Here is a 12,224-nt window from a genome sequence, read left to right as displayed (position 1 = left end):
AGTATCAGACTGACCATGTGATTAACTGTGGTGTAAGGTGTGTTATCTGTCACTGTCTCAAAGGGTGATCGTGCTCCGCTGGTGTCTGTGGGAGTTGCAACCTCCCAGCTGAAGTGGACGGAGGTCTGGTTGATGCCTGCCTCTTCACAGCGCTCTCTCATGACTGAGTATTTGGGGTAATGGGAGTCGCAGGGAGTCACACAGACCAGAGGATATCCAGGAGATGGAGATTTCTTACTGCCTTCTTTAGTGACCTCCTGGACGTAGTCATAGTCTGACAGAGACACCACCTGTGAGGAGAGAAAGAAGTCAACATGAAACCTACCTTCAAGAGCATGATTCAATCAAAAGAGAGCTGTGAGATCTTACAGCTCTCATTGAGTCTATTATTAAACAGAAAAATAACTTTTAAAATTTATAACTGATTATAAAAAATGTTGAATGATAGTAGAATATTATACTGATTTCTACAGGGACATTTGTTCCAACCTTACTCAGGAAAACGATATGGGAAAAAATTACTGTAAAGTCTGGGGTCAGTCAAATTGTTGGACACTGAAAATTCAGCTTTGCCATCACAGGAATAAATTACACTTTCTAATAAATTAAAATATTATATATTTTACTTTTAATATGGTAGTGTATGTGATTTGATTAATAGGATGCATTTTTTTTTTTAACTGACAATTAGATTTTGATTTACGAAATGTCAGCCCTACAAGCATCTACTGTCTGTCTCTTACAATGGGTGGTGCTGGAAGGATGAGACTTCCTGCAGCTTCCTGATCTAAGATGGTGACTGTGGCCATGGTGATCTCTCCAAGCACGGCTTCAACAGGGTCGTCTGGACCAAGAACCAACGAGAAAGATTCGTGCCACTCTTTGTCCTCATTGGACAGGATCTCTACCTTAAAGAGGATGTGGTCCACACCTGAGGAAATCATTACAACAGATTTATAAGATTAGAATGAAGGCATATTCTTACAATTGAAAAAAAAAAAAAAAAAAAAAAAAAAAAAATAAACATAGCTGAACTTGAGGACTGGACTCGACTCTTGGGGTTATAGTCTACACCTGACTGGGCTGATCCATCCCTTGTGCTGCATCTGATCTTGGAGGTACGGTCAAGGTCTCCTTTACGGATTACCTTGATATTCAAAACCTCAATTCCATCTGGACCAGGGGGCTCACGAACTTGGTATGAGGCTTGTTCAAATTCAATCGTAGGAGCTAAAAAGCACGATGTGCACATGTTTACATTTATGCACTTGGCAGATACTTCTATGCAAAGCAACTTAGTGCATTCAGGCAATACATTTGAACCCATGGCTTCATGTTCCAAGGGCTTTCTTTGAAAATGTAAATTTGTTTAAACCTGTTTAGGCTTTAGTGTTAAGCAACAAGCTAACTACTCACCATCTTCATCATTTGTGATGGTCACAGTCACAATGTCGTTGACTCCAATCATGGCTCCAATCCAGTGCTCACCCTGTGGGCTTCCAAGGTGGACCTGGAACTCCTCTTCTGGCTCAAACACAGAGTCATCTTGGATCAATATGGTACAATTCTTCACCTGCCAATCAGAAACAAGAGGCTTTGACATTCTTTGTCTGTAATTGTGCGAAAACTTCCATACAGAGGCCATATGAAAACAATACCGTATCATAAAATGACTCTGTTCCACTCTGCTGACATACTAAATTCACAGAAGTTTGGTTAATTGATTAAAAATGAATCATGGACAAAAAGAAACCAAACCTTTTCCCCTTTTTGGAAAGTAATCCTGGAATCATCTGCATTTCTCCTCTCTTCAAAATCATCCATCACCACAGCAGACATTGTGCGTGTGAAACAACGGACGGAAGACTTATAGGACAGATCTCCCGTCCTAAAAATGGGGATGTGCAGAACACCATCTTTTTCCTTCACCGTATATACCAGCTTGTCAAACTGCATGCTAGGTACTGTAAGAAGAAAGCACTGACTCCATAAATATGTTTATACAGTATAATGTTAATGGATGTTAATTCACAGACTGTAATGGTCTAGTAAACACACTGTCTTGGGTGGTGTCAGTGATGTAGACAGAGGCTTCATATGGTTCAGTCAGGACCGCTCCGTTGGGAGAACTAAGAAACACGATGAAGGACTCTTTCCCCTCGATTGTAGGGTTCTGAATGTCATCCATTATGGTCAAACTACATGTCTAGAAGAGAGTAAGCATGAGGTCTGTAAACACCAATCGTCTTACAGATGTCAGAACACATATAAGAACAGTCTAGTTTGATTACCTCTTCGGTCTTGCCTGGTCTAAACTCCACCTTTTTGGAACTTGGGATGTAGTCAACGCCGGGCGTAGCTGAATCTTGTTCAGCAGGACGTGTGGCACACCACACAGAGGTAACTGAGGAAAGGTCACTTCCCTGGCGCAAAACAGGGATTTCAATGGTGCCTGTAGGAAAATACGTCAGACTATCAATATTGCGTGAGTATTGGAAAAATGTAAAAACATACAAACACATACATAAAAAAATTTGGGATTAGTAACATAATTTTTTTGAAAGAAATTAATATTTTTATTGAGCAAGAATGCATTAAATTGATCAAATCTGAAAAAGATTTCTATACCAAATAAATGCTTTTTTTGAACTTTTATGCATCAAAAAATCCTGAAAAAAATATTCTTGTGAAAATATTAATATACCCACAAACATATGAAGCAACACAACTGTTTGATTTTTTTTGTTTTGTTTTTGAATTGTTATTGTTGCACTCCATCCTTAATAAATGCTTAAAATCTCCACCATTCAGTTTGTTATTGTTTAAAAGATTTTTGGAATTTCAAAATTACCCTTCTTTATATTTCAATCTCCAAACTAATAAATCAACCACCAAGGCTTAAAACAAAACTGATACCAATGATACTATCTTTAAAAACTAAAGTGCACCAACCTGCATCTTCACTGAAGGTAAAGGACGCGTTGCCCAGGAAGACAGTGGAGGCATCATTTGGCCCATCTATGATGACTTTAGCCACAGTGACATCACCCATCCGTGCATTGTCTGAGGCGTCCGACAGCACCAGCTCAAACTCCTCAGAGAGTTCATACTCGCTGTCATCAATCAGCTTTACGTCACAGGTAGACATGCTCACACCTGGGCCAAAGATGACTCTGTTGTCACTGCTCATGCCACGGGTCTTATAGTCAGAGCCGGACTCGAGAGCATGCAGACTGCTGCCCCGGGCTGACTTAGACACAGTGTAGCAGAGGGCTGAGACTGTGCTGCTGCTGTCACCTAAATAAAATACAAGAGATAACCCAGGATGATGAAGATAATCTGTTTAAAAAGAATGCTAATTTGTAGTCCTATCATCAATACACTATTTTTTACAGTAGTGTGTACATATTAACTTTTATTGACTGTTCCTCACAGGTTCTCAGAATAAAGCAAGTTTTTATATATAAAAAAGCAGATTTAAAATTCTGGTCAATAAAATGATAACTTTTTTCATGTTATGCCCATTGACTTGACAAATTGCTGAAATTATTGAAACTAGGATTTATAGCATATGCATTTATGCACATCTATTAAATTATTATTATTATTTTGAATTTTTTTTGTAGAAATTGGTTCCACCGACCCTTTCTCTCAACAGGAGCAAAGATAAAGCCTGTGCTCTCATTGACGTGGTAAGTCTTCTTATCAAACTGCAGGGTGGGTTCATCCTCCGTGTCATTGATATTGACTTTAGCGCGGGTCACTGACCCCAGCAAGGCGTACACTGGCATACTCAGCTCCACATTAAAGCTCTCAATGTTCTCAAAGACCTGATCATCGTTGATCACAATGGTGCACACCTTGGTGTCTTCTCTCTCATCAAACTGAACCTGTGAAACCACATTAAATAGCATTTGACTTCATCTATCAACTCAAAGAGAATTTGAATATTTTAGAGAATAACACTTTGAAATAATATAGAATACATTAAAACGTACTTGTCCAGCATACTCAACATAGTCCTGTTGTCCGGCCCGAGAGCCCATGCTGGAAGTGGAGGTGGCCGTGCCTTGCTCAGTACGACACAGCACAATAGCATACTGGTTCAGATTACCAGTCCTCTTCACTGTGACCGCCACGGTTCCATCTTTTTCACTTACATTGTAGCTGCAGACAGAAGACACATATTAATGAAAATGAGTTTCATTCATTTGTAACATAAACAGGTTGATTGGATGAAGACTAGAACTCAATTTGAGGCAGCCGCACCTCTTGTGCTCAAAGCTGATAAGAGACCACTGGATGTGGAACACATTGTCAGTGACGATGTTGGGTTTGCTGTCCTTCACTAGGAACCTGAAGTTATCCATGGTCTCCTGAACATTGTCCTCACTCAGAACGTATCGGATAAGGCCCAGATTTATGTCAGCTGCAAGACAGAGAAAATTAAGATTACATACTCCATATGTACTAGAAGAGTTTGATGCAGAAGTATTTAGTACGTAACACCATGTGCACACTACAAGACTGAAGCTTGATGTCCTGCACACATTTAGAGCCACTGTTTTTAGTTTTTCTACAAAATGAATCACAGACTATGTGCGACAAGATCATTCTCCTCCCCTACTGTGGTTATTATCCCAAAATGTATTTTCATACTAATTCGATGCCAGAGTTGATTCTTGAAAACAGGTCATTTTGGAACAATATGGAGGAAGGCTTGTGGTTGTTTTTGCACAGGACAGGAAAACCAAACAAAAAGATAGTGGGCGACGTGGGCAGCAGTTTGATGTTTTTTTGGCTCCTAGTGGACCTTAGTCAGAGCATTAATAAGTTGTGGATTAAAAAAGCCTGTGTCTATCTGTTGAATATGCTTTGGGAAGTATTGTTACAAAATAGCTTCAGCCTTGTAGTGTGCTCTTAGCTTTGGGAGGTGTCAATAATACCTTGAGTAAAAGAGGTAATAGGTTTGCCAGGATTGAGTTTACTCTCCAGGAAGCCATGTTTAGCTTCTGTAGTGATTTCATAAGTCAGCTGTCCATCATCTGTGTCTGGATCAATAGTAAGAAGCTCCTTCTTGGTGATCAGATTGGTGGCCTAGAATCCCATTTCACATCAAAATGCCATTCAGTACTTTGGTATGGAAGTGAATAAATTCAATCACTTTTGCACCAATGCAAAACAATGCCAGTAGGAGGCAGAAGTGTACCACTGGGTGAATAAATTGAGCTCTTATGTGATTATAAATACAAAACAGTGACCTTATTTTCCATGTACTCCAGCCACTGCAGGCCGAGGTTGGTGACAATACGAGGGGTCCCATCGTCAACAGGTAAAATATCAATTTTAAACTTCTGTGGAGCAGCGGTGACAACCTGAAACAAAGGATATTATTTGACATTTACACACAATGTAAACCCTCCTAGCTGATGCAAACCCTGTTTCATGCATTTCCATAGTAGTGATTGCTTTTCATTTACCAACAATGCTCACTTTAATATCCATTCAATCCCAGATCAAACCTATTTAAATTCTAATGTGGCTTTCTAAAGTGCTGAGCAATGGTGTTCTTAACCTTCCTGATTAAACACTGTCATAGGGCTGCTATTTTGTCATCTTATGACAAGACGAGGTGTCCCTTTATCAACGTCCACTGAGAGACCATTTACCTCCCAGAGCAGCTGACGCAGCTAGAAGAGGAAAAAGCGACTGTTGATGGATGGAGTCATTATGATGGAAGGAGAGAGAGTAAGTTGACATGTTGCCTAAATGACTACGTTAAACAAATGGACAGGATACCTTTAGGTGATTCATATGTTAATATATATTCATGTCTTTAAAGAAATGAACAATATTCAAATGCAAAAACGTTTGTGTGCATACACTATCAGAAGAAAGGGTACAATTTACTAATGTTTTATAATAAGTTTATTATGCTAACCAAGGTTATATTTACTTGATTAAAATTACAGTAAAAATTGTTAAATATTGTGAAATATTACTATTTAAAATAACTGTTTTAAATAATTTAATAAAAGCCACTGCTCTAGTGTTCAGCGTCACGTGATCTTAAAAAAAATCATTGTAAAATGCTAATTTGGTGCTCAAGAAACATTGCTTATTATTTTTAGCTTTTAAAAAAGGCTTATTTTTTTTGTGGAAAACGGATACACTTACTGATCACTTAAAATTCCAAAAGAACAGCATTTTTTTTTAAACAGAAATGTCTACTGCTACACTCAATCAATTTAATTGTATCTCATTGTTAAAATATTTATTTAAAAAAATAAGATACTGATCTAATTTTTTGATTTTGAACAGTAGTGCATACTGTTGAGACCTTTCAACTGAAATTTCTTATTAAATCGTGTAAATTTACTACAGACTAACCTGTAGCAGTTTGTGGTTGCGAAATACATATTTTTTTACATGTACAAATCATTTTCATGAGGAGATCACCCAGCAGCTCTCACTTAGTTTCCTAAAGAAGATAAGCAGGGCAAGCAGAGGTTGTTTTTGAAAAAGCTGTTAGTGAGGCCAGCAGGGGGTGCTGTGTGGGTCATAATGTCACAGTATAATGATGTGGCCACTACGCTTTAAAAAGGCACTGTCCTTCAGATAACATGTTCATTTGAGGTCATGACTCTCTGTGGTCATTAAAAATTCCCAGGGTGTTTCTGGAAAAGAATTGGGTATAACCCTGGCCAAAAAAGAGGGACATTTTCTCTCTAAATCATCTCTATGAGTATTTTACTATATTTGGGGGAGATTTTCTGAAATATGGCCTTCTACATAAATTACTATTACATTGATGACAACTGGATACATGGAAAAACTCAAATAACACAGGAAGTTTACTGACCTCTTTCCCACCCTCTTCGATGATGAAGAACATGTTGGTGCCATCACCGACAGTGAAGGTGAATCTGTCTTTGAGGGAGTTACTGCCATCATGGTTGTAACTGATGCGGTTCTGATAGATGTCGTCCATAGTGAAGGTGTTGGTCTGGCGGTAATGCTGACCATTACTTGTGCGCTCAATGGTCCCGTGCCGAGGAGCCTGAACAATAGTGAACGTAACAGAGTCCTCCTAACAGAGAATATACGGAAGAAAGATTGTCACAAAAAAAATCTTACTAACGTACGACATTAAAATCCTACGCAACCAGCTTTGATGTAAGTCCATACATTTGTTAGTTTTTTAAATGTTTTACAAATAATACATGAAGCACAACCCCGGCATAACTGACAGCACAGTTAGGGTAAACCTATAAGCGATACCTCTGTGTCAGCATCAGTAGCCTTCAGCTCAAACTCAGTGATGGTCTTCCTCACCCCCTCCTGCACCCTCATCCCTGGCACCTGCAGGATGGGCAGAGAGTCATCCACCGGCCGGATGGTGATGTAGAATGTCTGTGAAATCTGAAGGACAACAGCATTACAGTAATTAAATAATTAAATGCACACAGTGCTCAGTAATTGAATCCAGATATGAGCTCAATTGTTCTGCAGCACACAATCTAATTTCTCACTAAATAGGTTAATGCAATTATCCTGTCAGTGTTAAATGTAGAGAAACAGATAGACCATAAAGAAAAGTGGTTTTAAATCACACAGCTAAAGTGAATTAGAAAAGAAAAACATCCTCAGTTAAAGTACGAAGAGAACATAGAAAATTTGTACATTAAAGATGCAATACTTAGCAATTAAAAACGTTTTAATCCTAAAGAAATGAAGACATTTTTGAAAAGCATGATTAAATCACATGAAATGACTCCATATCAGCCATATCAATAGCCTAATAAAAGCTGTTCTATTTGACATTGGAGTTGGGCCAATGAATAATAATCATGGCTAAGTGAAGCATTTCTACAATGGCATTGGTATCAGAAAGTATTGCTTCTGCATCCATGCCACTAGGTGTCAGTATAAGTCTAAGACAACTGCCATATGAACTAATGCAGCATTCATAAAAAAGCACCTTTAATTGAGCAGCACAATGCAAACCCAAAATGTATTTGAACATTATTTTCCATTCAAAATGGCAGAAGAGTGTTTCCTGCTGAGAGAAAAGCCCATTGTAGGATAACTGTGTGTTCATCTCTTTCAGACACTCACTAGGCAGCCTGTGTTTGTTCAAGCTCTTTTGGCCCTAATTAGTGTGTGTGTGTGGGCGTGTATGTGTTTATAATGGAAAGAAAAGAGGTGAAAGGAAGAGAGTATGAAAAGGCGAGAGGGAGGGTTGAGATTACTGTGGGAGGAAGTGTGTGCTCAGTATGTGTGGAATGAGAAATAGAAAGCGAAGGGTGGGGATGTACGTGTTTATATCAATGTTAGTTACCGTGAAGGATGAGTGTGTCTAATCACTTTTTATAACAAACTATATCATTAGCAGAACAATTCGTTCAGCTGAAAAATCACATGAATTTCAAAATGTTTTAGTATTTATTTTGTGCCTCTTTTACAGCAGCCACTATTATTTTAATATTATTTATATACTATTAAATTATTTATTATATTTTGAATTAACCTTCGTGTTATATTTTTAGTAACTTTTAACAATCTTTCGTAAAAAGATAACATTTTAAATATTCTGTTTTTAAGTTTTACAGTTTTATTTTCTTTGAATATTTTAATATTCAATATGATATATTATTTTAATCGAATTTAAGTTAATTCAATTATTTCAGTGCAACAATTTAAAAAAAAATAACACTGATTTTAACACTGAGCAGTACTTGAGCTGGGGGTACTCCACAAATATATATATATATATATATATATATATATATATATATATATATATATATATATATAGTTACAGACTTTTTTTACCCCACTGAATGTGTGTGTGTGTATAAATGATACAATTAAATTTATGCATTTCTATTTTTATGACAAATGAGAGATCTTGTTGCATCTTGCATTTTGTAATTTTCATGACAACGACGAGGTGCATGCATACATGTAGTTACAGACATTTGGACCCCACTGAATGTGTGTGAGTGTGTGTGTGTATGCACCTCATTGCCTCCATCAGATACAGTGAAGGTAAAGTCATCAGAGTGTATCTCTTCTTCACTGGTATGAACATACTGAATGTTGCGGGAGGCCAGGTCAGCCTGGGTAAACGTGCTGATCCGTGTTCCTGCAACGACATCAAACAGAGAAAAACCCTCCAGTGACCAGCAGCCCAGCACTTCCTATACTGCCTTTGGTATTAAATAATAATGTAAACTCACTTGCCACCATTAAAAATATCCCACAGGTCAAGTGTAATGAATGAATAAAACATGCACTACAGCAGAACTCCCATTGAATGCAATCTAGCCATCACTAAGAGGGCCAGAAAGGAAAATAAAAACTTATCTTCACCCATGAAACCTCCTTACATGATGCCCTGGTAGAGATCTATTGGCTAGATGTCATCTAATGAGTTATCAGTCTTCATTTGAACATGATTGTGCTCAGATATAAAACATACTATTCATCTTTCACGCAAGGCTTGAACAATGCCTGGCAGTTGTGGCCAGCTTTTATAAATGTAATGCTCTGCTGAACAGCCCATACAGAACCAGGACTGCAGACTATAAATATATATTATGATCTCTCAGGCTCTTCATATTAAATCTTCTATAGAGTCACCAATAACAGTGTTGCTGTAGTATGTGTATTTGTGGATGAACAGAGATATATACGTGTATGTATTCTAGCACTGCACTTGATAGTATCTCTATGAATATAGGCTATACTGTAATATGCTGCTGCTAGTTGGAAGCTGAGTTACTGTTTTGATATGGAATAATTTAGTTCTACTGTTGATTAGTCTCTCCCAACAAATATAGAGGTATGGAGGATGTTTGTCTGTACCTGGTTTGCTGGAATGTTCTAGATGACCAAGCTGAGGCTGTTTGGTGATTTGGTAAATGAGTTCATCTGGTTCACTGTCCTGATCTGTAGATGAGAGCTGCAGTGTTGTGATCTTCTTCAAGGTGTTCTCATCCATAACCAAACCTTTATTAACCACCACCGTGGGAGGAAGTCTGTCCTCTGAGAGAGAGAGAGAGAGAGACAGAGAAGATGAGGATGTACTAAAATAACATTCTTCTAACATTCCTGAACATGAACTTTTCAATGTCCCAAAATAACTTCTTAGCTCACCTAGAACGCTAATGAAGAAAGACTGGTCAATGACTCTGTTTCCCTCGGGATCTTCCAAGTTGAACTTAAAAGAGAAGCTGCCTCCACTTTCTCCCTTTTCATGAATGTATTCCACATGTCCTGACAGACGAGGCACAAAACCACATGAGACAACACATCTCTGCTTAGAAATTCCCTATGGATGATTATGTATGAGAGAGAGAGAGAGAAAGAGGAAGAGACAGCAATGAAGGAAAAAACCTTTGTTGATGTCATCCTGGGTGAAGCTGGTGACAGGTCCTTTGACAGATATATGGGCCTTGTTTCTGCCCGTATTCAGCAGCAGGGAGCCCACGCTCAGGTCTTTAGTAAGGGTGAACCGCAGCTTAAGGTTATCTGAATCTATGTCCGTCCCTTTTAGATGCTGCTCTGTGATCTTAGATGAGGAACCTGCCAGGAGGAATGAGCAATGATAACATAAATGATACAGGCATTTAAGTTATTAACATCAACTCAATCTAACTAGATATGAAGTGTTTCAGTTGGTGCATTGTAAGTAAGATCTGTTAGGACTGGATTACTGCAGTTGCTCTCAGAGTGTAAGGCGCTTCTCTAGTTCACAAAGAAGTCTGGCAGAGAGAGATTACAAATACAGCTGTTAAATGGCTTCAGAAGACTTTTATGTGCTTCTTTTATGTGACTTTAATGTGAATCTCATCCCGCTCCTTTTGTGTTCCACAGATGAAAAAAATTCAGGTTTGAAATGATAGCGAGCTATTCCTCTAAAATGGCTTCTGGAAAGCATTATCAAGCTTTATTATTTTTTTATTTATTTTTGGACATTTTAAGAGTCATTATCAATAATTCTAATGTTTTGTAACAAAATCATAAAGAAAATCACAGAACAATGTGGACCCACTGACAAAATTTTTTTTCTTATAATCAAGTGTAACTTTTTATTGTTTTAACAAAGCAGTGAAAACTGAAAGATCAATTGCAATTTTCATTGTGTTTTTGTCATTCAATAAAAAGTCAAAATAATAAAATATATGAATTAAACTCATGTTAACTTGCTTGTGTTTTTCCTTATTTTTAAAATTCTTTGGACACAAGTAAGCAATAAATACATGTAAAAAAAAAATCATTACTTACTATGAAGTACAGAAATTTGTATATGACACTGCTCATGGTGAGGGTTTGGTGCAGTAAAGGGAAGCAATGAATTTTTTGTTTTAAATGGGAACACTGGCAACTCATTTTAGAAGCAGTTAAGAAACTAAATATTTATTTTGTATGGAACTGTGTCTGATATAATGACGACTACTAAAACTAAGCAACCTAACCGATCAGGGATGCTTGGAATGTGTGCAAGGACAATATAACGTAGTTGTATTTTGACCTGCTGCAATCTGTAGTCCTCTGTTGATTGTGACTCTAGGGCCTTCTCTCTTCCTAATATCCATGCTGAACTCTAGACGTCCGGTCTCTGTGTATGTGCCATCTGTTACTGAAAACTGGATCTCGTCAGTCCCAGAGCCGCGTCCGTCTGGGGTGTAGACCAGCAGCTCATCTAGAACATCCTGGAAAGTGAAGGTGGATCCTTGCTGAAGAATCCTGCCATTCTCAAAAGGCTGAGAGTAGAACTGCCTTCTGCGTAGCTTTCCTTTTGAAACACATACAGAAATATTTGCAAAGAAATGAACATGGATGCTACGTTCCTTCTCATTTTTCCATCAATCGCAGCATAAACACATAAAATGAACACACATCGCTCTGCTTCCCATTTGAAATAAATGTGCACTTGACCTGTAATGTTTGCTTGATGTCATTTTTTGTATAACTGCACAGCTGTCATAACACTGACGCAGTGACTGTATTTCAGTTCTGTCAGCTCCATTCCTCACTTGTGACTTCTAATAAAACTGCTGTGAACACCTTGACACACATCCATAAAAGTTTAACCAATGAAGCTCTGTGGGTCGTGGCCTTTCCGCCGACTCTCTAGTCAAAAGCAGAGGCACAATGACAAGAACATCAGTCAGCCACACAGGAGCCAGCCGGAGCAGTAATGTGGAAAATAATGG

General features: G+C 38.0%; 1 protein-coding gene across 1 annotated transcript in view; it reads right to left on the bottom strand.

Annotated features, from left to right (window-relative positions):
* LOC109080799 (extracellular matrix organizing protein FRAS1-like) overlaps window positions 1-12,224 on the bottom strand; it is a 108,607-nt gene that overhangs the window by 6,788 nt on the left and 89,595 nt on the right. The window contains exons 44-63 of the mRNA XM_042724434.1: window positions 11,540-11,803; window positions 10,402-10,590; window positions 10,162-10,281; window positions 9,871-10,050; window positions 9,024-9,148; window positions 7,282-7,422; window positions 6,863-7,090; window positions 5,262-5,375; window positions 4,947-5,097; window positions 4,270-4,429; window positions 3,999-4,167; window positions 3,644-3,890; window positions 2,953-3,297; window positions 2,292-2,452; window positions 2,059-2,206; window positions 1,759-1,964; window positions 1,417-1,573; window positions 1,045-1,230; window positions 744-946; window positions 15-290 (exon numbers count right to left, since the gene is read on the bottom strand). Coding sequence (XP_042580368.1) covers window positions 15-290; window positions 744-946; window positions 1,045-1,230; window positions 1,417-1,573; window positions 1,759-1,964; window positions 2,059-2,206; window positions 2,292-2,452; window positions 2,953-3,297; window positions 3,644-3,890; window positions 3,999-4,167; window positions 4,270-4,429; window positions 4,947-5,097; window positions 5,262-5,375; window positions 6,863-7,090; window positions 7,282-7,422; window positions 9,024-9,148; window positions 9,871-10,050; window positions 10,162-10,281; window positions 10,402-10,590; window positions 11,540-11,803 — 3,770 coding nt within the window. The remainder of the gene's footprint in view (window positions 1-14; window positions 291-743; window positions 947-1,044; window positions 1,231-1,416; window positions 1,574-1,758; window positions 1,965-2,058; window positions 2,207-2,291; window positions 2,453-2,952; window positions 3,298-3,643; window positions 3,891-3,998; window positions 4,168-4,269; window positions 4,430-4,946; window positions 5,098-5,261; window positions 5,376-6,862; window positions 7,091-7,281; window positions 7,423-9,023; window positions 9,149-9,870; window positions 10,051-10,161; window positions 10,282-10,401; window positions 10,591-11,539; window positions 11,804-12,224) is intronic.

This window comes from Cyprinus carpio, chromosome B5 (genome assembly GCF_018340385.1).
Source record: "Cyprinus carpio isolate SPL01 chromosome B5, ASM1834038v1, whole genome shotgun sequence".
Classification (NCBI taxonomy): Eukaryota; Metazoa; Chordata; class Actinopteri; order Cypriniformes; family Cyprinidae; genus Cyprinus; species Cyprinus carpio.
This window is presented reverse-complemented; position numbering and strand designations above follow the sequence as displayed.